The sequence below is a fragment of the Malaclemys terrapin genome, chromosome 3 (genome assembly GCF_027887155.1).
Source record: "Malaclemys terrapin pileata isolate rMalTer1 chromosome 3, rMalTer1.hap1, whole genome shotgun sequence".
NCBI classification, from domain to species: domain Eukaryota; kingdom Metazoa; phylum Chordata; order Testudines; family Emydidae; genus Malaclemys; species Malaclemys terrapin.
Window position 1 is genome coordinate 93,567,287 of NC_071507.1, and position 24,431 is coordinate 93,591,717.

Here is a 24,431-nt window from a genome sequence, read left to right on the forward strand (position 1 = left end):
CCCCCTCTCCTGCTGCTTGTGTTTTATTCTGTGGCTGTATTTGTAATGATTTACTCAAGAGCTTTACTTTCACAATCAGGTGAGCGGAGAGAATTCAAATAATGGAGGGTAGTGCTAAGTGTGTTTTCATTGCCTCTCTCAGCAGGTCTCATTTTAAATGTCACTTGGTCTTTGCCTTTTCAGTGTAAAATCAGAGCACTTGGAACAGGGAGAGAGATGGGCTCTTTTGAAGAGCTACTCTCCGATGATGAGGCATAAATGTGATGTTCCGTCTCTCTTTACAGGTTTCAGAGTAGCAGCCGTGTTAGTCTGTATCCGCAAAAAGAACAGGAGTACTTGTGGCACCTTAGAGACTAACACATTTATTTGAGCATAAGCTTTCGTGGGCAACAGCCCACTTCTTTGGATGCATATTGAATGGAACGTAGCCCACGAAAGTTTATGCTCTAATAAATTAGTTTGTCTCTAAGTGCCACAAGTACTCCTCATCTCTCTTTAGTGCAAGCTAAAGGCAGGCTAAATGCCACTTCAGTGTCCTGACTGACCTATTCTCCCAGTAACTTGGGAATCTTAAGGTGTAAAGCTGCATGATTGTATATAGTGCATAACATGCATCTGATATCTAGCTAATTGTTTTATATTATCTTGAAGAATGTGACACTGTTGTTTGACCTAGAATTCACCTCAGTTGGTGGTGACAATGGTGTAGTCCACAGTGCAGACTTGAATTAGGCACTACTCTGTCAACAGCACTTAAGGTGGTGGTAACACAGTGATAAAAAGGCCTGAGCTCTGTGTGCAGTTTCCATCACTGGAATTACAGGGCCTACCATTCTTACTGCAAATAAGGCTTCAATGTGATCTGGTATGAAAAGGTTGAATTTAGTATGGTTATGTGAACTGGAAAAATTTGAGAAAAACTGAATTCTCTGTAGGTTATTTTAGTTTAGCCAAAACTTCTGTATCTGCTAGTTGGAGGAATGACATTTTCTCACAAACTTCTTTGTGAGGGAGTGAGTGTTGGTGGCTGAGGGAATGTCTTCCAGTGTTGTAGGATCTTGCTTGCTTGGCACTGGCGACTGCTGTGGTCCCCAGTTGTTGTGAACCCACTACTTAAAATTCTGGGAAATGTTCACCCTGTGACAAGGTGCCAGGCTTCATATTGTATGACATGGGCTATGTATAATGGACTTTGAAATATATATGGGATGGACTTGAAATTTGGTTCCAGAGAGAGTTTGGAAAAATTGTGAATGTTACTGCACTATTTGTCCAAGGAGCTCTAAGCTGATGTTGGGGTAGTCAGCACCACTGAACCTGAGGTTGGAAGCAACAACTTGGTCTGACCTCATGTTGCTGCCACCTACCTGCAAAAGGAATGAATGATTTTCCCCACTGGTGTTCTCCGTCTCAGCTAATTGTTACTAGATATTATACACAGAAGAACGCATGTGGTTAAGCATGCTATGTACTCTCCACAAAGTTGTAAGTGGTATGAAAAGGGAAACAAAGGCCTTGTCTAAACTGGGGACTATCCCCAGTTACAGCCATCAATGGTCAGCCTCCACTATAGTAGCGCCTGTACAAAGTCCTAGTGTAGCTAGGCAGAGCTGCCATTTGCACTATTGGAAATGCTCTCTGTTTCACGGGGAAGAGTCTAGCGTTGCCCATAACCAATTAACACTTTTTAAACACTGTACACTACATTCAAATTCCAGCCCTCCCTAGCTTTGCATAATCTTCCAATTTTTACACGTAATTATGATATGACTAGTTAAGGCTTAAATCTACAAATTTTGCAAGTGCACACAGGTTTTTATATGTATAAAAAATGGGTGTCGCTCACTACCGCTCCTGTCCGAGGAATATAACGAGTAGCGCCACAGCCGTGTGGGAGGTGGGAGGGGCGTTCTTTCGCCACTGCCCTTGTGGCACATGCGCAGATTGTGCAGTGAGGGGCTGGTAAGAGGCAAGTTGTGGTAATTATGAATGGGTTGAGGTGCTCTTGGATTCACCGGCCTAGCCTGCTTGGACTATGTTAATACGCTGTAGGCAGTTAGAGTGCACCAGCAGGGTCCACATGGGGCAGTTAGAGCATAGCCCATGGCTTTACCTCCTCTCAGATAGTCACTCAACAGTCGGGAGCGGGAGGGGTGGATTTCCAAGCAGCCTCCCTAATTTTTTTCATAAGCTTCCTTAAAATTCTGAGTGAGATGTTATCTCGGTAGACTAGGCGTAATTGTCAGTTTAAAACTTAGTTAAAATGTGTTAGCTTGCATTTTAAGACATGTTAGTTATTTTTTTTTAGTCTAGACTCAGCCTTAACGCAGAAGTGATACCAATGTCATTCTGTTCCTGTGCACAGGCTTCTGTTTTCTGCTTCCAGCTGCTAGGGGAGGATCCAGTAGCTCTTTGACCCCACTCACCTGTGGAAAACGTCTCTTCTTCCTGGATAACTGAGTTTTCAAGCCCTCTGTGGAACAGAGTTCTTCCTGGCAGTATCCAAAATTAAAAAAAAAAAAAAAAAAAAAAGATGGAGAATAGGGTTGGATCCTGATATAGGAGGAGATCTATGAAAAGGCACCTCTGTTGCTGAATGGTTCATTGAGTAAAAAAGCTATAATCAAGATCATGCATTACATTGCTGAAGCCAGTAGAGAAGATCATGCTGATGTTCAGCCATGCTGAAAGTAGTGCACTGGGACTTGTAGCCTGGTTAACTGTGCCTTTTATTTAAGGTAAACTGGAAGGGTCCTTTTGAGGTGAAAATCAGTCTACATACCACATTAAACTGAGGAGGTATGTGCATTTGGAGAGAACTCCTATGTGGTTTAGTCTAAATGCACAAGTTGCACTGAGTTAACTAAAATCAGTTTCTTTAGTTAAACTTGTATAATTTTTCAGTGTAGACAAAGCCACAGTTAAATCAATGCAACCTTTTCTTAAGATATCTGTTACCAGTCTTGAAGGAGGAATTGCTAATTGTTCTGACTGGGTGTTGCTGATCATGGCACAATCTGTAAGGTCTTGTTAGATATATCTATATGATCATTATCTATATTACTTCTGGCATATCTTTTAATAGATATCTGTTTTGTCTCCTCTTTAAAACACACATGCATAAAATTGCTTTTGATAATTGTTCTGTCACCATGCTAAAAGCTATTTATTTGCAGACAGTTTCCCAGCCATGTGTTTTTGTTCAGCCAGATGATTTCACTAATAAGCTGTGATAAACACTAGGCTACATCACAATAATTACTTGAGATGATTACTGTTGGAAGAGCTTAGCTGAAATTGTTAACAAGTTCACCTAAACTGGGTATTCAGCATATAGAAAATTTTGTGTGTGTGTGTGTATGTATGTATGTATGTATGTATGTTTAGATGGGTAGTTCTTGTTTTTGTTTTTGTGGGGGAAATGAGTGGATTGTTGTTAAATACAGTAGTGATGAACTGGGGAAAGATACAGAATGTAACCAGATCTGGGTCACATTTTTGACTTGATGGCGTTATAACCATGTCAGTGGCACTGGTTATAATGATTCATTTAAACACTACATTTCATTATGTTTAAAAAAAAAAATGGAAAGGCATGTTTCTTACTTTAGAAGATATAGTCTCCCCTTTCTCTTGAGTTCTGCCTCCCCCACACGCCATCCCCCTTTGCTGTGGAGAAATATTTGGGTATTACCAATAGTGCTGCAGTTGGGACTTACATCACCCCTGGCCATCTCAACAGCACTGTATGTCAATTAAGTAAAAAGTCTGGAAATGCCTTAATAGTGATAGGATACGCGCCCATTCATTTGATTTTTTTTGTTTTTGTTTTTGTCTCATTCACTCTGTACACTAGTTAGGGATACAGGTGAATTGTATCTTGCCACAAATAGGGTTGGTTGTTGTTGTTGTTTTTTTTTTTTTTTTTAAATCTACAGAGTCACCTATAATGCTTTCAGCAATGCCACTTTGTGGTGTTGGTCATGAGACTGCCTGGGCTTGCCTATGCAGTGCAGATATACTTTATTTTAATGTATATTGCATGCATTTGCTGAAAGTTGGTTTTGCAAGTAGTTTTTGTTGAAAATAGAAGTGCCAGGTGTCTGCAGTGAACATGTGGACATGCTTTGCTTTCCTCTGATTTACTAAGTTTAACCTTTCCACATATTAACAAGTTTAGTTGAAGATTTAGCCATATGTAGCAGATTAGAGAAATGTCAGAGCGGCCCAAGAATGTATATTCATAAAGCCGCCTCCTCCAGTGAAATGTAAATTCGATTCAAACACTTGATGCAATTTTTTCCTCATGTCATGTGCACATGTTTGTGTACATGTGTGTTACTACATGCTTAGATATTGCTTCTGACTCTGTCTAGTCCAGTGGTCCCCAAACTCTGTGTGTGTGTGTGTGTGTGTGTGTGTGTGGGGGGGGGGGGAAATGGAGGAACATTTGGGTGGCGGAGGGGGCATGTGGTGGGGCCTGGGTCGGTGGGAAGGGAGTGCCACCTAGCCCTGTTCTGCCCCCAGCCCACCTTCAGCTCCAGCCTCAGCTCCACTCTAGCCCCAGCTCTGCCCCCATTCCCCCTCTGCCCCAGCTCCTCCCCCACTCCCAGTTCAGTTCCCAGCTCCACTTTCAGCCCAAGCTCCTCTGCTGAGCCAGCTATGCGGTAATGGAGGGTGAGATGGGGGGGCACGGACAGATTCCATTACTGGGGAGCGGGGGTGCGACAGGAAAAGTTTGGGCACCACTGCTCCAGTCAATTACCCCAGTTTTGGCAGAGGTTGGAATTAGTGAGGAGTTAGCATTGAAGAGCTGCCAGCAGCACATCCTGCTGCCAACACTTTGAGACCTGGATGTGGGCCTTGTTTGTAATTCCTGTGCTTCCGCCTGTTACAAGTTGAGTATTCAGTGTCTCAGGGAAGAGTCTGGCTACTAAAGTTGGAGTGCTAAATCCTTAAAGCGCGGCACACTCATCTGTTCCATCTCATTGAGCCATTTTCAACCTTGGTGCCTAAAGCTATTTAAGTGACCTGCTATTCAAAGGTGAAGTCAGTGGTTTTGTCTTGACTAGGAAAAGTGGCCAACTTTAAGTCAGACTTAGTTAATATGTGCTAGCTAATCCTGACCTAAACTTTCCTACAACTGCACTAGGAAAAAGTTGAGGTTAGGTCAGCTTTAGTTAGCATGTATTAACTAAGCCCAACCTAATGAATCCACTTTTCCCTTAGACAAAGGCTATGGGTGGGTGACTAGATGCTCTGAAAATTAGGCCACATAATAGGTACCTAAAGTATGGTGCATTCAGGTGCTTAATATTATTCAGCTAACCTTGACCTTGGCTACACTCGCGGATTCACAGTGCTGCCGCGGCAGCGCTGTGAAGCGCAAGTGTAGTCGCGCCGCCAGCGCTGCGAGAGCTCTCCTGCAGCACTGCAAGTACTCCACCTCTCCCGAGGGGAATAGCTTTACAGCGCTACTTTCACTGCACTCGGGGTGTGTGTGTGTGTGTGTTTTTTCACACCCCTGAGCGCAGCAAGTGCAGCGCTGTGAATTGCCAGTGTAGCCAAGGTCCTTGACAATTTTGTCTGTACTTGTGTTGAAGTAGTTACTGTAATGAGGGAACTCATGAGTAGCCCCAAGATTATGCTATCCTTGCTAGCTGCCTTCAAACCTCAAAAGGGGAGAGAGAGATGTGGGAAGTAACCAAGCAACTTGTAGGGCATGGCTATGCTTGCAGATGTAGAGCGCTTTGAGTTAAACCAGCCTTCTTAGAGCACAGTAGGGAAAGCACTGCAGTCTGTCCACACTGACAGCTTCAAACGCACTGGCGGGGCCACAATTGCAGCAGTTGCAGCAGCATTGGGAGCAGTGCATTATGGGCAGCTATCCCACAGAGCACCTCTTCCCTTTCTGGCACTGTGGCTTGTGGGAAGGGGGTGGGGGGTGTGGGGCATCCAGGGTCCTGTCCCAACGCACCATGATGCATCGGTTCGCATTCCAGCAATCCCTCTGCTTCCGTCCACAATTGGCACCATCTTTCAACGTTTTTTGTGCTATGCACTCTGTCTTCCCTTTCGGTCTGCGGAAATGGAGCCCGAACTGCTGAGGAATATGTTGATGAGTCTTGTCAGCACGTCACGTTTGGCAGTCGAGTTACTCTTTAAGATCCAAACTGACAGTGAGGACTCAGACAATGATATCGACTCGAGTAACGCATATGACACAAGATTGCTTGTGGCTTTCATGGACATGCTCATCAATGTGGAACGCCCCTTTTGGGCTTGGGGAAAAAAGCACTGAGTGGTGGGATCACATTGTCATGCAAGTCTGGGATGACGAGTGGTGGCTGCAGAACTTTCAGATGAGAAAAGCCACTTTCATGGGACTGTGTGAGGAGCTTGCCCCCAGACTACAGTGTAAGGACACAAGATTGAGAGCTTCCCTGATGGTGGAGAAGCGAGTGGCTATTGCAATCTGGGAGCTGGCAACTCCAGACAGCTACCGATCGGTCGCTTACCAGTTTGGAGTGGGAAAGTCTACTGTTCGAATTGTGTTGATGCAAGTTTGCAGGGCCATTAATCGCATCCTGCTCAGAAGAACCATGACTCTGGGTAACGTGCATGACATTGTGGCTGGCTTTGCACAAATGGATTTCCCTAACAGCGGAGGGACGATAGATGGGACGCATATTCCAATTCTGACACCAGCCCACCTAGCCTCTGAGTACATTAATTGGAGAGGTATTTCTCTATGGTTCTCCAGGCGCTTGTGGATCACTGTGGGCATTTCATTGACATTCCAGGCTGGCCTGGAAAGGTGCATGACGCACGCATCTTTCAGAACACTGGCTTGTTCAGGAAGCTGCAGGCCGGAACTTTTTTCACAGACCGGATGATCACCGTAGATGAAGTCAAAATGCCCATTGTGATCCTTGGAGACCCCGTTTACCCTTTAATGCCATGGCTCATGAAACCCTACACAGGGAGCCTTGACAGCAGCAAGGAGCGGTTCAACAACAGGCTGAGCCGGTGCAGAATGTGGAGTGTGCTTTTGGCCGTTTAAAGGGCCACTGGCGCTCTCTGTATGGAAAGCTGGACCTGGCCGATGACCGCATCCCCGCAGTTATATCCGCCTGCTGTACCCGCCATAACATTTGTGAAGGGAAGGGTGAAAGCTTCACTCAGGCATGGACCTCGGAGGTTCAACACCTGGAGGCTGAATTTGAACAGCCAGAGAGCAGGACTATTAGAGGGGCCCAGCGTGGGGCTGCAAGGATTAGGGATGCCTTGAGGGAGCAGTTTGAGGCTGAAAGCCACCAGTAATGTCTGGTGCCCTGCATGGGAGTGAAGTGCAGTGGTTCCAATGTTAGTAGGAATCTGTGTTTGCTACCTATGATACACTGACTTGCAGTGCCTGTTGCTTTCCTGGGCTAAGGTATCTTTTACTTTATGCAATAATAAAGAATGTTTTCAAAGCCAAAAAATTCATTTATTGAAAAGAAACAACTGCTTTGGAAACAGAAAGAGCAAGGGGGTGGGGTGGGAAATGGTACAATTACAGATTTGCGTATGTCCTGTGATCATACTCAGCCTTCCTGTCTGGAGTGCTGTGCAATGAGTGCTGCACTTCAGGATGGCTATACTGCATGGTGATGGAGGTTGAGTGCAGTGGGTAAGGGTCGTAGTTTCCAGGGCTGGGTGGTGAAGCTACAGGTGTTGGAGGCAGCTGGTGGCGATAAGAACCCAGATGTTGGGGAAAGTGGGTTGGAGGTGACATGGGGGCACAAGGGAAAGAGTTTTGGGACAAGGGGCTGCAGGGGGGCGGCAGGCGTGGTAGAGCACCTGGATCGAGTCCGCTTGGCGCTCCATGATGCTTATCAGCTGATCTGTGCTTTGCTGCCGAAGCGCTGCGCTTTTGTCGGCGCTCTGCATTCTGCTGGTGGATCCTCCTTTCATTCTCCCTCCACTCCCGCACTTTTAGATTCTCATTAAGTGAGTGCTGCATTACTTCATGCAGCATGTCTTCTTTGCTTCTACGTGGCCTCTTCCTGAGTCTTTGCAACCTCTCGGCCGGTAATAACACGGACGGCTGAGATCTCAAGGTTGCATCTGTAAAGGCAAAATGCAACACTTAGCATTGTTCACACCAGACAGAGCAATGATTCCCCCGTACTTAAGGAGGGCAAGCACAGTCTACAAAATAGCATAATTTGCCCGTCCCAAAGCGAGCGCACATAACCTACAGGAACCCCAAAATGGTGAGTAAGCACAGGGTCCAGGGGGAATGATTGTTTCATGACTGTACTGTCCTCTGGGTTTCTGTGCCTTTGGGGAGAGCCCACAGCTGCAGGGGGCCCCTATACTGAATACTGTCCCCACATTTTCCACAGGAGTTTATTCTGGAAGATATCTTGCTGCTGAGGGTGACCTGGAAAGCAAGGGAGAGTCTTCTACAATGCGCCTTCTGCCCTGGCCCATATGCAGCTTGCCTGTGTGCAGCAATGGTTCCCCCGCCCCTCATGGCACAGTGGCGTGGACATGTTAGCCTGACTGGGACAAGGACCACAGTGGCTCTCCCAAGAAACCTGCGCGAGCGCGTTGCCCAAGTTCTGGATGAGACCTTTGAAGAGATCACTGAGGCCATTACTGCGATGTGAGAGAACACATCAACGCCCTAATCCCCATCTAGGCATGCATGCAGCCCTAACCCTCCTCGCCCCAAGAGTCTGCACTGAATAATTTCCTTCCCAAAATAAAAGCTGCTTACCGGGCACTTTCTCTGGTATTTGTCCTTCCCCAAGCACCGGCCGCCGCAACTGGCTACCTTTCTCCTAGCTGCATGCATCTAGGGATTCCAGGGTATCTTCCTCCACCTCAGCACCCTCACTTCTGCTTTGCTGCTGCTCCTCCTCCTGCCTTGTTAAACTGGGCTCTGAAGTGTCCATGGTGGTACTCAGAGTGGAGGTGGGGTCACCCCCCAAGTATTGTGTCCAGCTCTTTGTAGAAATGGCAGGTCACGGGAGCAGCACCAGAACAGCGGTTTGCCTCATGGGCTTTGCGGTAGGCATTCCGCAGCTCCTTCACTTTAACCCTGTACTGCAGTGTGTCCCGGTCATGGCCCCTTTCCATCATGTCCCTTGATATCTGCCCGAAGGTATCATAATTCCTACGGCTGGAGCGCAGCTGGGATTGGACAGCTTCCTCCCTCCCAAATGCTTATGAGGTCCAGCACCTTACCATTGCTCCATACTGGGGATCGCCTGGCCCGTGGAGGCACAGTCACCTGGAAAGATTAGTTGAGAGCCCTCCATGCCTGGCTGAGCAAACAGGAAGGAGATTTTCAAAATTCCCAGAGAATTTAAAGGGTGGGTGTGATGATCACCTGAGGGCAGGGCAGTAGAGTTCAAACTGATGACGAGAGTGACTAGAACAGGCATTGTGGGATGCTTCTGGAGGCTGATCAGAGCGCATTAACAGACCAGGGCATCCACACTGGCGCCGCAGTGCTCCAGCGGGGGTGCATCAAACATTATTCCACTCGCCGAAGTGGAGTATCAGGAGCGCTCTAGCCGCGGAGTCAGAGCGCTTTATGTGCCTTGCCAGTGTGGACGGGTTGTGAGTTAGAGTGCACTGGGCTGCTTTAATGTGCTCTAACTCGCAAGTGTAGCCATGCCCGTAAAGTTGTCTTTAGTTCTCTTTCTGCATAATGCACAGGTCTGATGCTCTTGATGTTCCTACTGCAATGCTACATAGTGCCGCTTTTGTTGCATTGCGAACAAATGACCTGTCTCATGAAAAAAGACCATTTAATGTAGGTAACATTGGCCATCTTTCAGTGTCACTGTGTACAACTTGTAACAGGTAAATACAGTCTTATAAATGTGTGTGATACAAATTAATATATTTTAAGGCCAGACGGTATCATTATCATCATCTAGTCTGATCTTCTGCATAACACAGGCCATTTCACCCAGTAATTCCTGGATCAAGCCCAAATGTTACCCACAGTGTGTTAAACTGATTTGTCTGAGGAATAAGATGAATAGCCTACCATGGCTTTTAGAAGTCCTTGCTGTCTCATACTGGGAAGCATGTGTGTCTCTTTCTCTGTGTATGCACATGCTAAATAAAACCAAAACAAGCCAACATGTGCTGATATAATGTTTGGCAATTGACATGTTTTTTGGCTTCTGAAGCCCTTGGGATATATGGGTGTTTACTACAATGACTCTCTGCTAGCAATGTCTATATTTTCAGTGTATAGCCAATGGTTTCTTGCAAACTTACACAGCTGCACTTTAGATCTTGTAGTATTACATTTGTGGTGGTGTTACAACCTATTTTTCAGTATCGGGTGTGACGAAGGTTCATGGTTGGCTCTTAATCGCTATCTTCATGCCAAATAATGTTTTTATTAAGTCATTCTGGTTAAAGCAAAATTAAGTTACATAGTTACCTTTTTTATTTTTAAACACTGATGTGACAGAAGAGTTCATTTTTCTATTTATATAGCTTTCCAGGTATTAGAGTTCTATTTTGCTTGTAATTCTAAATCTTAAAACTAGGCCATAAATAACAGGAAAATCCCAATGGAAAATAATGGAAATGACTTATAACTCTAGCTGAAGATAACAAAAGAGAGACCCAGGGGCTCCCATAATGTTATGTCTAAGATTTCTCTGAAAGTGAGCAATTTTAAAAATGAATTTTGGTTGAGCTTTAGCCAAGATTTCCCTGAGAATGGGCCACAGGCCTTTAAATCATTATTTCTCCCAGGAATGTCTTTCACTCAGTACAGTATTGTGCTCTGATACTGTATGCCTCTATTGAATATGTTTGTCTTGTTGGTGAAAACTCTGCAGTTATAGGTCCAGATTGAAGCATGATTTCTAAGTCTCTCAGTGCATTGCTGCTTGCTGTCTATATCACAATCTGGATTAAAACCTGCATGAACAGCTGTGCAGTTCATTCCTGTCTGTTTTTCATAGCATTATTTACAGGGCCTGATGTTTGCTAGCCTTTTTCGCTGGAGTTTGAAACTGGCTGTATTTTTTTCATTTAAATTGTCATGCTACAATTCAATATTAAACCTTTAGCCCTTTTCATTTTTTAATACATTATTTGAGATTATGGAAGGCTCTTATGCCTCTGTGGTGGTAAATATCCCCATATTTAGTTCTGTTAAATAACACAGCTATGAAAAGGGTAAATAGTTTTTTTTACAACAACAAAAAAGTTGATATTTGCCTAAGGCATTGACAAACCTGTAAATCAGTCCTATATGTACAGCATGGAACATAGGAATGCCAGTTTCCATCTACTTCCCTGCTAATGCATACTATCCAGGAAGACTGCCTCTAACTGCTGCACTACCACAGGTGCTGCTCCACCAGTTGTAGGAGCACCAGTGTAGACAGGGCCCATGCATTCTTGCTACTGTGTTGGCTAAACCTGCTTGGTATAGATGCAGTCTAAGGGGCGAGAGGTAATTCCGTCTGGATAGCCATTCAATTAATTCAAAATGACAAGTATGCCAGTGCTGGTCAAGTTGATAAGTTTTATTGGGGTGGCCAAACTGCAAGCCGCATGCAGTTTTTTTACAGTTAAAGTGCAGCTCGCAGAGCTCCCCATACCGCCCCCTGCCATTCTTCGCTTACCAGATTGGGGGGAGAGGGGAACTTGGGGCTTCTACCCTGCAGCAGGGTAGTGGGGCTAGGGCCTTCAGCCAGAGACAGCTGGTGTGTGTATGTGTAATTTAAAGGTTCACCCCCCCTTAACAGCTTGAGTCACACCCCCTTCTTACCCTCAGCATTCCCTCCCTGCAGCTCCTGTGTTACATCTGGGTCCCCCCAACCCCCGCCCCCCCAACTCCTTTTTGGGTCAGGACCACTACACATTTCAGATTTAAATGGTTGAAATCATGAAATTTATTATTTTTTTTAAAATCCTATGACCGTGAAATTGACTAAAATGGACCATGAATTTGGTAGGGCCCTATCCATAACATAGCACTTCCACTGTGCTGCAGCCTGCCTATATTAGAGCCAGCTGACACTCACTCTCTCCTGAGCTGGCTGTCTAGTACCTCCCTCTAATATATCTCTTCAACCCTACGGCACTCAGCTACTTCAGTGTGAGCTGCTTCTGTAGCTTCACCGAGCTGGCTTGCAGATTTTCTAGGTCCTGTTCCCTTTTCCATCTACCTGCTATGGTGCTCCTATGCCTACTTGCTGCTTCCCTACTCTCACCCCCACCTACCTTAATGATGCCACATGGTCCCTCTAACCGCTACAACTTTCATTCCCTTCAGTCCTGGAGTTAAGAAAATGAATTAATGGGGTTAAATGACAATAATAATAATTAATGATGATAACATAATATCAAATATAAGAATCCAACAAACATCACCAAAAACATGGGATAGGTGAGGCTCTTAGCCAAGGATTGACATTTTTTAAAACCAGTAGAGGATTGAATTGAGAGAGATTTTTTTGCTCCGGGGTGGTTTCCCAATGGTAAGTGTCAGTGCTGCAGTAAATGCTGAAGTAATGGAGCAGAGTAAGACTGTAATATCCTCAGTTACTAAGGTCAGATTTTTACAATGTCAGATTGTTTGCTTGAGAGTGACAAGGAAACAGATAAGGCTTTGGCAGTCAACATGAGACCTAAAATGCTATCCAAATTGTCCACTTTATTGGTTTCTCCAATTAGCACTAGAGTTTAGCTATTCTTTTACAGTCCGATGCTATATTGGTGTTAACGGCTTTGGCAGATTAGATAATTTGTTTTGCAGAAGGGAAACCAGGTACTGGTTTCTAAGTTTTCCGTCCGTTTCCATGCTATGTCCTAATTTAAATTGTCTGATACCAGCCCAGCATACAGATTAAGCAAAACAAATCAGTGTTACATATGTGTGTGTTCATGTTGTATTGACAAACCTTTTTGTCCTCTATTAATATTGAGTCAAATTTTATCTTTCTTTTATTGCTGAGTGACTGGTCTTTTAAATAGTAGAAATTTTAATTCCCGGTGCACGGTGAACTGTTGGCTAAGGCTGGGACCCAACTTTATATTGTCCTTTTAATAGTTCTCTACGTTTCTTTTTATGATTCAGAATGACCTCCTTAATCATGACAAATTGAGACTGGAAACTAGCTATAATTGTCTAATGACTGGTATCAGTATGAATCCATAGACTCAAATATTGTCCTAATTTTCTTTCACTGATACAGCATATCAAGTAACTCCTGGGATGTTTTGAGTGGTGATGAAGGGCTATTGTAGACGAGAGTCTAGACTGTTCTAAGGATCTGTTGCACATCCCCCCACCTCCCAAAAGTAATGGGAGAGATTTGTACATTTTAAATAGACACTTTGGGATTCCTTGGAGGATTTTCAGGATATTAGTAACATGAACCTGACTAGGATTTTTTTTAAATAACTGGGAAAGAGGTTAGCTCTTATGTCTAGCCTCTTAGCTTTATAATGTGTGTACTAAAAACCAATCTCACATATAATCATTATCTATTATAACCCTTTTTCCATATCCCATACCTCGCTGAGTGCTACTTGATGTTCTAGAGCAGTGGTGCCCGTACTTTTCCTGTTGTTCTCTTCCCCCCCCCCCCCCCCAGTAATGGAATCTGTCTGCACCCCTCCATTGTAGCACAGTTGGCTCAGCAGAGGCGCTTGGGCTGAAGGTGGAGCTGGAGGCTGAACTGGAGATGAGGGCAGAACTGGCCAGCAGTTGTAACAGGGGGTGGAGTGGAGCTGTAGCTGGGGGAGGAGCTGTGGCCTGGCCCAAAGTTGGGCTGGGGCTGACCTGGGCCCTGTTGCGTGCCCCCTGCCCGCCATGGAGGCTGACACGGGCCCCCTTGTCCCCTGTGGTAGCTGAACCAGACCCTGCTGCGTGCCCCTCAAACATTCCTACACTCCCCACCCCCGCATTGTGGCATGCCGCATGGTTTAGTGACCACTGTTCTAGAGACGTATTTGAATGGATTTATAACACTGAATATAGACTCTTTCCAACTTCATATTCTGAATTGGATTTTATGAGACGCAAGAGGAGTTCTAATTACTCTGAAGAAAACTAGCTTGCTTTTCCGAATGGGCTACATTTTTTTCTAAATCAGTGGTATAAGTTTCAAGTAACTCCATTGAAATCAAGCTAACTATTTACACCAGTGTGACTGAGATCAGAATCTGGCCCTGAATGTGCTACTGAATGATTCATTAATTTGCCAGAAGCAAGTCTTTTCTTTTCTTTTTTTTTTTTTTTTTTAAGTTGCCTTGCCACATACCCTACAGGTAATGGGTTGCCCTTCCTACTAGAAGCACATATATTCGGTGTAGCTTTGATGCTACTGTCCATTGTGTAAATCTGCTGAAACTGAACTGGAAAGCAGGAGTCACAATATTGTATTTCTTTTGAAGTGCTCTGCATCTAAAGAGTATCTGAAGAACTAAGCTTTCTGGAAAGTTCTCTGAAGCATCTGGGTTCTGCAGATGGAGAAAACTGAAGTGTATAAGAGAATCTCTGCATTGCACAAACTACATATATAAAACTGATAGAATCTGGAACATTTCAGATAGTTGGAGGAGATGGAATGTTGCTGATGTATCAAGATTCCCATCACATGATGCATTTGAGTGCTGCTTTTAAAAATGTTTTCCAAATTCTTTTGTTAAGCAGACTTACATGAGTTTGTCTGAAATTTCTTTTGCCCTATTACGGGAATATGAGCTCTTTTGACTTACATACCATACATAAATATTTCATTCACACTATGGAAAATTAAACAATAGGCTATAAATCTGGTTGCAATCTCAATTAAAATATAAAAAATCTCTAACATATGTTCCTTAGTGCCTGCACCCCCCCTACCTCCCAAAAAACAAACAAACAAACAAAAAAACCCCGGTGTGAATCTTTGCTATAAAAATGCTGGGTTTCAAGGTCTTCATTTCCTGATTATTTTTCATAAAAAATTATTACCTTTTCATGACTGATCTTAAACATATTTCCCTCCATGAACAATCCTTGTGCCTTGGGGTTGACTCTTTTGGATTAATAGCCACATAATTTGGTAGCATTATTTCAGTTGACAAATATTCTCAAATAGTGACCATAGAAGTACTGTTCTTAAGGTTTATTGTGAAAAGCACAGGATTTTTCTTTTAAATACATATTTTCAGAAATAGATGTGAGTGATGGTAGAGATTCAAGAAGAGGAAAAAATGAATAGGGAAAAGCCCCAAGGAAACGGAAAGGCACAATTATATTTCTCATGGGGATGTGCACATTAATGTGTCTGGTGTCTCTTTGTGTAGAGTTCATTTAAAAAAAAAAAAAAAAGGCCAAAGAATCAGTCAAGTAAACTGGGTCAGCACCCGGGACAGATACTAGGAACATGAATATTGTGTCCAAGAAATTTTGAAAAAAAAGTTTTATAGCAGTTCAAGTAAAATGTAGTTGCTTGAGGTGCCTGTACAATTTGTAATGGAAACTATGGGCTTCCAATGGGAAGTGATGGGAAACAGTGGTTTAGAGGACAAGCATTAAAAATGGGGAATGCCAAATGTGTACTGTATATTAGCCTTGGTTTAGATTTGTTTAAAAAAAGGGAATATTTTAAACAATGAAGGCCAGATTTTTCTGGGAAAAGTTTGCATGCCCCAAATGGGAATTTGGCACACATGAGAGAAAGAAAACACTGGACTCAATTTTCAGAACTCTCAAGGACTCGCCAAAATAGACTGCAATTTTAATAAGTGACTGAGCACTAGGAAATTTGTGCTCAGCCAACTTGCATCTGGGCACTAATGCAGGTGTTGTCAGCACAAAATAGCTTTATTATTATTATTATTATTATTATTTTTAAAGCACATGCATGCCAACAGTCATGCATATGGGTACATCCACACAGGGTTTGACCTATCACAACAACTAAGCATGCATAATTCTTGGAAAGAGACAGACTGCCTCATCCCAGTGGTGCCTATTGCTGCTGTTCATTGCTTGTAGGGTGCCATCAGAGCAAGTTGAGTGCATTAAACAAGTTCCAGCCCACAAGAGCTTGCAGTCTGCAAGGATCCTGTGGCTAGAAATTGTATGGCAGTTGTCACATTGCTGCTATTGTATGAACACATTGCATTTGACTTGCAAAGTCCTCTTTCATTTTCTAACAGATATGGGTGTGGTAAGCCCTATATGTCTGTCACCTCTCGCAAGTTGATGAGTTGTACTCAGTACTCTCATCTGTCCTTGTTCCTGTTCAGGATATTATTACTGTTTCCATTGGTGATATGTGGAACCCCCCTCCAAAGTCAAAGAAGAAGGAAAAATAAATATTAATACTAAGCTTTCGAAAACGTATCGATACATTCTTGTCAACTTTTACAATATATGTTGGCTATTATACGATTGTCATGTATATGGGCTATATTTCAAATATGTAGTTCTCATGTGTCTAGCTGTGTATTTTGTCAGTCACACTGATGCATCTGTATAAAGCTGACTGATTTGTGTGATTTGTTTTCCTTTATTCTGTTTAATTATGTCTACAAATTGTAGAAGGGCATTAAGAGGACCCCATCAACTTTAAAAATGCTTCTGTTTGAATATTTTTTACCTTCTGTTCTTAGAACTAATATCTAAGATTGTTATAATTGTAAGGGATTAGAGAAGAGATTTTTCGTCATTTGATTACATGATGTATAGTTGCTTTTCATTGGCTCCTTTTCATAGTCAGTTTCCTCTGTTTTTAAAAAAGAAGAACAGGAGTACTTGTGGCACCTTAGAGACTAACAAATTTATTAGAGCATAAGCTTTCGTGGACTATAGCCCACTTCTTCGGATGCATCTTGCATGCAGCACCAAGAGATGGAATTTATTTATTTGGCAATACTAGGAAAATTATTGTAAAAATCAACAAGGGAGCTCAGACAGCAGATGTAGTATCTGGAACTACTTTTAAATAAATTAATAAATATAAAAACAAAGCTAACTAGATTTCATGTTGACTCTGGGCCTTCAACTTTTGCAATGGGGAATGGATGATTCAGGGAATGACAGTAAATGCAATTTGTCTCCTATAAATCATGAAAATATTGAGACATGTGAAACATCTTGATTACTTTGACTTTATATTGCGTCCCTTCCCTTCAGAGTGGTGGTTTTCTGTTTTTTAAACTGGACTTTTTTTCAAAGTACAGGCCTCGTTTTTTCTTGCTTGCTATAAAGCACATCACTTATCTCGGCTGCTAAATAGTATAGATTGTTATTTGCTGTGTTCTTCTTCTGTACGGGTCTTGGGTCAATCCTAATAACTGATTCAGGGTGGGCTGAACACTATTGCAGCAGGCCTTGTTTCCCAATTGAAAAGATCCCAATAAGGAGTACAGTCCTCCACAGTTCTATGCTAATCTGAAGCTAAGGGGAGCATATCTACTTGGGCATACTCCTGGAGTGTGCACTCAATTGAGAGCATGTTCCAAGTTAGGTATGTCTCTGTTTTGCAGACCAGACTACTTGGTGCGCTTGTTCCCTTTTTTGCCAATATGCAACCTGATGTTAAGTGGTGTTTGCTTGATAATCTAGTGCTACATATATTGGTGACAGCATTTCTTTGTGCTATTTACAATTAAACAAAAATTATAATTGGTTTGTCTCTCTCACTCTCTTGGTAGGCTTGGATGATTGCCTGCAGCAGTATGTCCCCAAATTTGAACGGGAGAAGATAAATGGTGAACAGCTGTTACAGATTTCCCATCAAGATCTTGAAGAGTTGGGTATCTCACGAATTGGACACCAGGAACTGGTTCTGGAGGCAGTGGATCTTCTTTGTGCACTGGTCAGTTATACAGTGAACATAGAGATGAGGCTTAAGAAACTTATTGTGTTGAAAATGAAATTGTAGAAAATTGTTTAATTCAGATCAGTGCCATCTCAGTAGTTTTTGCATCTTTTTGTCTCCTGTTAACATACTAAGTTATGGGTTGTATTTGAAGAATAAAGTTATTTGGGTGGCACGAAGGTAAAATCATGTGGTTCCTGTCACTGTACACATTACCAAGAAAATTACTGTCAAGTACAGTGCATTGGTCATAAAAAATGACATTGTGGAAATGGCAGATGTTAATAATTGTCGATACGAACTGAACTAGGCTAGCCACATCTCTTCTCCATAAACTAGCAAAACTATAGAACTCTGTACTCTTGTGGATAATTATAAAGAGGCCTTTAAAAATGATTTAAGGAATATTTTGATGGTAGGAGTACAGAACAGGCGGACTAAAGTCATTGTATCTGAAATTTCAGCTGTTCCCTCCTTCCTGTTGTATAACTGTATTAATGGGTTTTAAATGTAGACCTGCTCTGGAATGAATGCATAAATTGCTGTCTGTATTGGTGGTACAGTATTAGATACAGTTTATTTAAAAGCCATGATTTGGCCACACTTTGAGTACGTGTTTGATGTAATGCTATGAGCTAAAGCCAGAAATGTATACAATTACATCACTGAGAATGGTGGGAAAGAATGCTCAGCAATTCTTTTGCCATTACTGGCCTACATTCCATTCATTATGTAATGTTGGTTGCACTGAGTGTATTCTTCTTAAATGGACAGAGCTTTTACTTCGTATGAAATGTGCTATTCTTGTTTCAGAAAGGTGGTACAGAGATCGTTTGTACTTGATTAAAACAAGGACAAATGGGATATCCTATAACAAAGCAACTGTGTTTCGTCAAAAGAATTTATAAATGTTTTGTTCAAATACTTCAGCCGAAACATTTGTACAACAGCAAAGGCTTTTTTCCTAAATATTTTTGTTTATCAATATTTTTTTTAACGTTAAGTGGAGATTAATGGGAGAACTGAAACATCATTCATGCTGTGGGGGTGGAGTATAGTGTGTCAGGCAGGGGGAGAGAATCTAATGAAGTAGTAAATGTACTGTATACTGGCCTGAGTGAAATAATGGATGTGGCAGCCACCCTAAGGCATTTTTCCCCTTACTATTATAATATTAGAATAAAACAAAGCTGGATGACTGCCAGAACCTAAAGCTGTGTTTTATCTCCTACAATTTCCTTCTAATTTCCTTTGTAGACAAAAGTTTTGACCTCAGACCCATTTCTGGAAATATTTTGTGTAGTACAGCTCAAGTTAATGCATTAGACAGAGTTCATATGCTGTAACTGAAATGTCCTTGTTCTTTTTTTGGGTGGAGGGAGTTTTGGGGGGAGGTGTTCCTGTGTTTTAGCTGTGTCCTTTGTCATCTTCTTAATTTCTTTTTTGAGTTTTAGGAAAGGCGTTGTATCAAATCAGCCTTAATTTTGTGCTCCAGTGTTTCTGCTTCAAGTTTAGATGTCAGTCAGCTTTTCATGACTTTGCTAGTGCGTTCTCTTTTCATGTGAGGGAGAATGTCATCTCCTCCTCCTTCCCCCTACCATCCTCAGGTCCTTCAGATACAGTTTTATGCATTAATGCATTCTGGTATTTTGTGCTGAAGTGACTGTTTTTCACTAGTTTCAGAGTAGCAGCCGTGTTAGTCTGTATCCGCAAAAATAACAGGAGTACTTGTGGCACCTTAGAGACTAACAAATTTATTAGAGAAAGCTTATGCTCTAATAAATTTGTTAGTCTCTAAGGTGCCACAAGTACTCCTGTTGTTTTTCACTAAAATTTTAACCCCCGAATTAAAAAGCCAAAAAATAAACCATAATTTACTATTAGAAGCATACTTTTATGAAGACTTCTTCCTCTATCTCCCATGATCTACTCCTACGTGACCTGGTACATACTAAATGACTTCTCTGAGCTTCTACCCCACAATGTGGCCTTGTCAGGATCTTGATGCTTTTTTGCCTTTATGAAAGATTGCCCTTTCCCCTAGTCCTGTCTAGCATGGTTCTTTTCTGGACCTCTTTCAAGAGTGTCCTCTGGTCCCACTGCATACCACAAGAACTCCTGTGAACCCAAAGAAAGAAATGTAGAGTTGCCTTTGGAGCATCTTTCTACTTAAATGGTCGCCAGATTGTCAACCTCTGAGATTTTTCTAGGGCCATCCAGCCACTGAATAAAGGAGAGTCTGTAGCTAAGATGTCATTATGGAAAGGACATCAAAGAAAATCTAAAGGAGGACTACATTAAAGGATGAGAGCTAATGATATTAAAAATACACTGTCAACTTGAAAATAACTTCCATCTGTAAATGTCTGTTGCTGTAGTAAACCACCCCTAAGATAGTATAAGTGAAGATTAAATAAAGTAGGTCTGTTTTTTCCTGTTTATTTACGTTGTGCATTTGACAGTTCATTGTGTGAAATCTGTTTCATGCTTTGATTGTATATCCTCCCCCTAGTCTTTTCAGAAGGGTGTTTACCAGTAACACCTGCAACAGTACTGTAACTCAGGAGACAAGACAGCAGGCAAGTGTGTGCTCTGAGGAAATGGCAAAGGGCTCCCCTCTGAGCATGTACATTTACTGCTCTTAAGCCTGCCTAAAATACCCTTCTCAACAGGTAGATGGGGCCGCAGAAATTTTTTTTTTTTTTTAAAGCTTGGATTAAAAGGGTGCTCTGTCAGAAAATGAACTTTTAAAAAAATCAAATTGAGTATCTCTGGCTTTCCATACATTAAAGGGGGAGAAAACAGGGTTGTACTTGTACTTGGGGAGCAGACACTTCAGTTGACTGAAATTTTAAAGGGACATACATTTGCTTTTTAAACTCCAGTTAAACCACAGAAATAGTGGCACAAATTTAAAAAATAAGATGTCACCGTGAAGGAGAATTGTGCAAAAATCACCTGGAAGGGTGGTAAAATTGTGGAACATCTTGCCGAGGATATGACTAGATTTTGGCATAGGTTCAGTGAATGAAGAACACTGCAGGCATTATTGGGAAATAGCTTCATCTTTAGTTTGCTCTCGGGATTAGGGTCCTGAATTCTCATGTATCTTATAATACTCCTATATTATCTATATCTATATCTATATCTATATCTATATCTCTAGTCTAGTGCAGACTAGAACTTCAACCATCGTAGAAAGATGCAGCTGATTTTTTCCTCTACCTTAGGGTTGAGGGATCTTGGTGTGATGGATCTGCCTTTGTTAGTTTTGCCTGATAGGGCAAACTCCTCCCTCATGCTGTAGCAATGCTTGGGATGTTGTATCAGTCTGGTGGAGTACGATGTAATGATATTTGGTGTGTCGTCATATTCAGCATCATGTGAAAAATTGATCAGATCACGCATGGTACAAGACCATCAGATCAAGTTGTATCACGATGGTATTTTTAAAGGATTCCAATGCAAAGTGACATCATATAAGCAGTTCTTGCAGAATTGACCTGAAAAATTAAAGATGAACCAAAAATACCAGGATGGATAACTACCTTTGTTTTAGGTTAAGTGTATGCTGCTGTGCTTGTGCTGTAACCGTCCATGTATATACATTTATAACTTGAGTTCGTGGAGGTTTCAAGCCAGCAACTTACCCCCATCACTACATGCACTTTAACGTTTCGAGGCTGAAGGAAATTGGAATCAATGTATATTCAGACTTGACTCTTTCTTGGATCTTTTGCCCCTCCCCCCAACACTCTATTAAGAAGTCTCCAGTTGAAAATATTTTTTTAAATGTCAGTTACTTCTATTTCAGTTACCTTAATTTAAGTTGTTGTCAGATCAGGGTATTGTTTAGTAGACTGTTGTCTCTCTAAATTATAACATGGTTTGGTGGGGGGAGTAGACACACTTTGAGGTGTGTTCTTTAAGCTGTACCCTTGCATATCTCTTCCCAAACTAATGAAGAACCAGATAGGAATGTCTGACATAATGTGCTCCCGAGGGCCCACTTCTTTGTGTGTTTTCATGAAAAATGAAGTTTGTTGATGTATTGAACTAGAAAACAGTTTCCATATACATAAGCAACAAAACTGTTTTTTCTTGAAATAATAAACAGTTAAAACATTAATATCAGATTTTATTAAACTTCTTTTTAAAGCAAAAAGCTAAATTTTTGGGGGGCTTCAGCTACCTGCCAAACATCAGCAACTGATACTGTGTATAAATAGGGAGTGGGAGGCATGGTTGGAGCATGGGACTGCGAGCCAGCAATTCCTGGATTCTAATCCTGACTCTAACTCCTTTGGTGGCCTCTGGTGAGTCACTTAATTTGTTCTTAAAGATGGAGAAACTAAAATGAAGTGGATTATATTTAGCCAGTTCCTGGCAGTGTTGAAGATTGACTGATATTTGTAAAACATTTTGAAGATTAAAAACGTTAATTCACATGAAAAAAGGTCTGATTAAATAAAAGAATTAATTGGAGGAAGATCGAGCATCAAACTAACGTAGGTGTTCAGATCCCATGATATTAGGTGCAGAATGGGAACCCAAATAGAATGGAACAGAATTAAATCCAATCTGGAAACACGCATTTTCCCATAAAACCTGTATATGAGTGATTTTTCTTTCAAGCAGTTTCAAGAAATTGCAGGTTCTTCTTTGAGTCGTGTCTCGATGGGTGCTTGGCAGCGTTCCGGAGTGAATAATGTGGGACAGATGGGTCGTAGAGATTATCAGCTCCAGATACACCATCTAGTTTCTCTCTCTATGCCCCCACAACACCCTTCCCCATCCCTCTTAAGGGACCCTTTTCATGAGAGTCAACTATGTCAGGAAGTAGATCAACTCCTACAGTTAGGAGTTATAGAACAAGTACCTCAACATCTATGAGGCAAGGAGTTCTGCCCTCATTAATTCCCAATACACAAAAGGAAGGGGAGGTTGGAGACCTGTCCTGGATGTCGGAGCTCTCAACAAGTTAGTTGAGGCTCAAAAGTTAAAGATGGTCAGTTTATCAATGATCAGTCTCCCTGTTCCAATGATGGACTGGTTTTCAGCCTACAGGACGCCTACTTTCATATTTCAGTATTACTGGCTCACAGACGATTTCTCAGATTTACTCTGGGACACGACCATTACCAATACAGAGTCCTCCCCTTCAGACTTGCATTAGCCCTGAGATATATTTCACCGTTCTCTCAGTGGTAGCCACTCATCTACACTCACAAGGGATAATGATCTACCCTTATCTGGACGATTGTCTCCTCAGAGCCTAGTTGCTCCAGGCAGCTTGTCAAGCCACTGACGTCATGATATGCTTGTTCACAGATCTGGGCCTTCAGCTCAACACCAAAGCCTTCCTACCTCAAGACAGGTTCCTATCCCTGATGTTACTCATAGATGCAGCTCAATGCAGACCTCAAATACCGGCTAGACTCTGCCTCCAATTCCTGGGGCATATGGTGGCAAGCACAACTGTGATACTGCATGCCCGACTCCACATGCAATGCCTACAACTATGGTTCAGTTCGGTTTACAGGCCTAACAGAGACAGTGTGGACAACCCCCTGTCACTACCTACCAGGATAAAAAACTGCCTAGCCTGGTGGAAGAACCCAGCCAACGCATGCAAAGGGATTCCCTTCTCACAGGCGTCCCCATCGTCACTCCTTATCACTGATTGTATTGCTCAGAGGATGGAGCAAGCATCTAAAGAGCCATGCGATGCAAGGCAAATGGTCACCTGTGGAGATATCCTTACACATCAATCTCCTTGAATGGCCTGCGCCCATTTTCTCCCGCTGAGAGCAGGATCACATACGAAGATCCTAACGGACAACATAGCCTGCATGTACTACGTGAACCGCCAGGGAAGGGCCAGGTCACCCTCTCTAAGCACGGACGCAATGAGGCTATGGAATTGGTGCAGCTCTCATAGCACCACCTTGTCCACAGCTTACCTCCCGGGCTCGCAGAACTCAATAGCAGACAAGCTCAGTCGCAAATTTCTGCATGACCACGAATGGGTGATGCACCTGTCAGTTTTTCATGAATTGTTCACACAGTGGGGAACACAGTCCACAGATCTGTTCGCTACTTACCAGAATAAGAAGTGTCCATGATGCTACTCCAGGGTGGAGATGGGACAGTACTGTTTGGGAGACGCTCTCCTTCTCCCTAGGACAAGGACCTTCTTTACGCCTTCCTTCCATTTCCCCTTCTGCTGAAAATCCTGCTGAAGATAAAGAGGGACGGAGCTCACATAATCCTGATTTGCTCCTACTTAGCCAAAACAGACCTGGTACCCTTACCTGATGCAGCTTGTGATGTGCTTGCTGATCTCCCTTCTGAACTCTCTGCACCTCCTCTCACAGGACAAAGGTCGTACTATACATCCCAACTTGGGGATTCTCTGCCTCAAAGCATGGCTCCTACATGGTTCCAGCACCTAGAAAGGTCATGCTCAAGGGAAGTGCAAGAAGTTCTGTTGCACAGAAAGTCCTTCACACAATGCACTTACCTGCAGAAGTGATTCCAAGTTTCAGATTTGGTGCATGTCCTAACAAATCT

General features: G+C 42.6%; 1 protein-coding gene across 1 annotated transcript in view; it reads left to right on the forward strand.

Moving 5' to 3' along the window:
* Positions 1-24,431, forward strand: part of CNKSR3 (CNKSR family member 3) — an 87,485-nt gene that overhangs the window by 22,009 nt on the left and 41,045 nt on the right. The window contains exon 2 of the mRNA XM_054022292.1: positions 17,692-17,855. Coding sequence (XP_053878267.1) covers positions 17,692-17,855 — 164 coding nt within the window. The remainder of the gene's footprint in view (positions 1-17,691; positions 17,856-24,431) is intronic.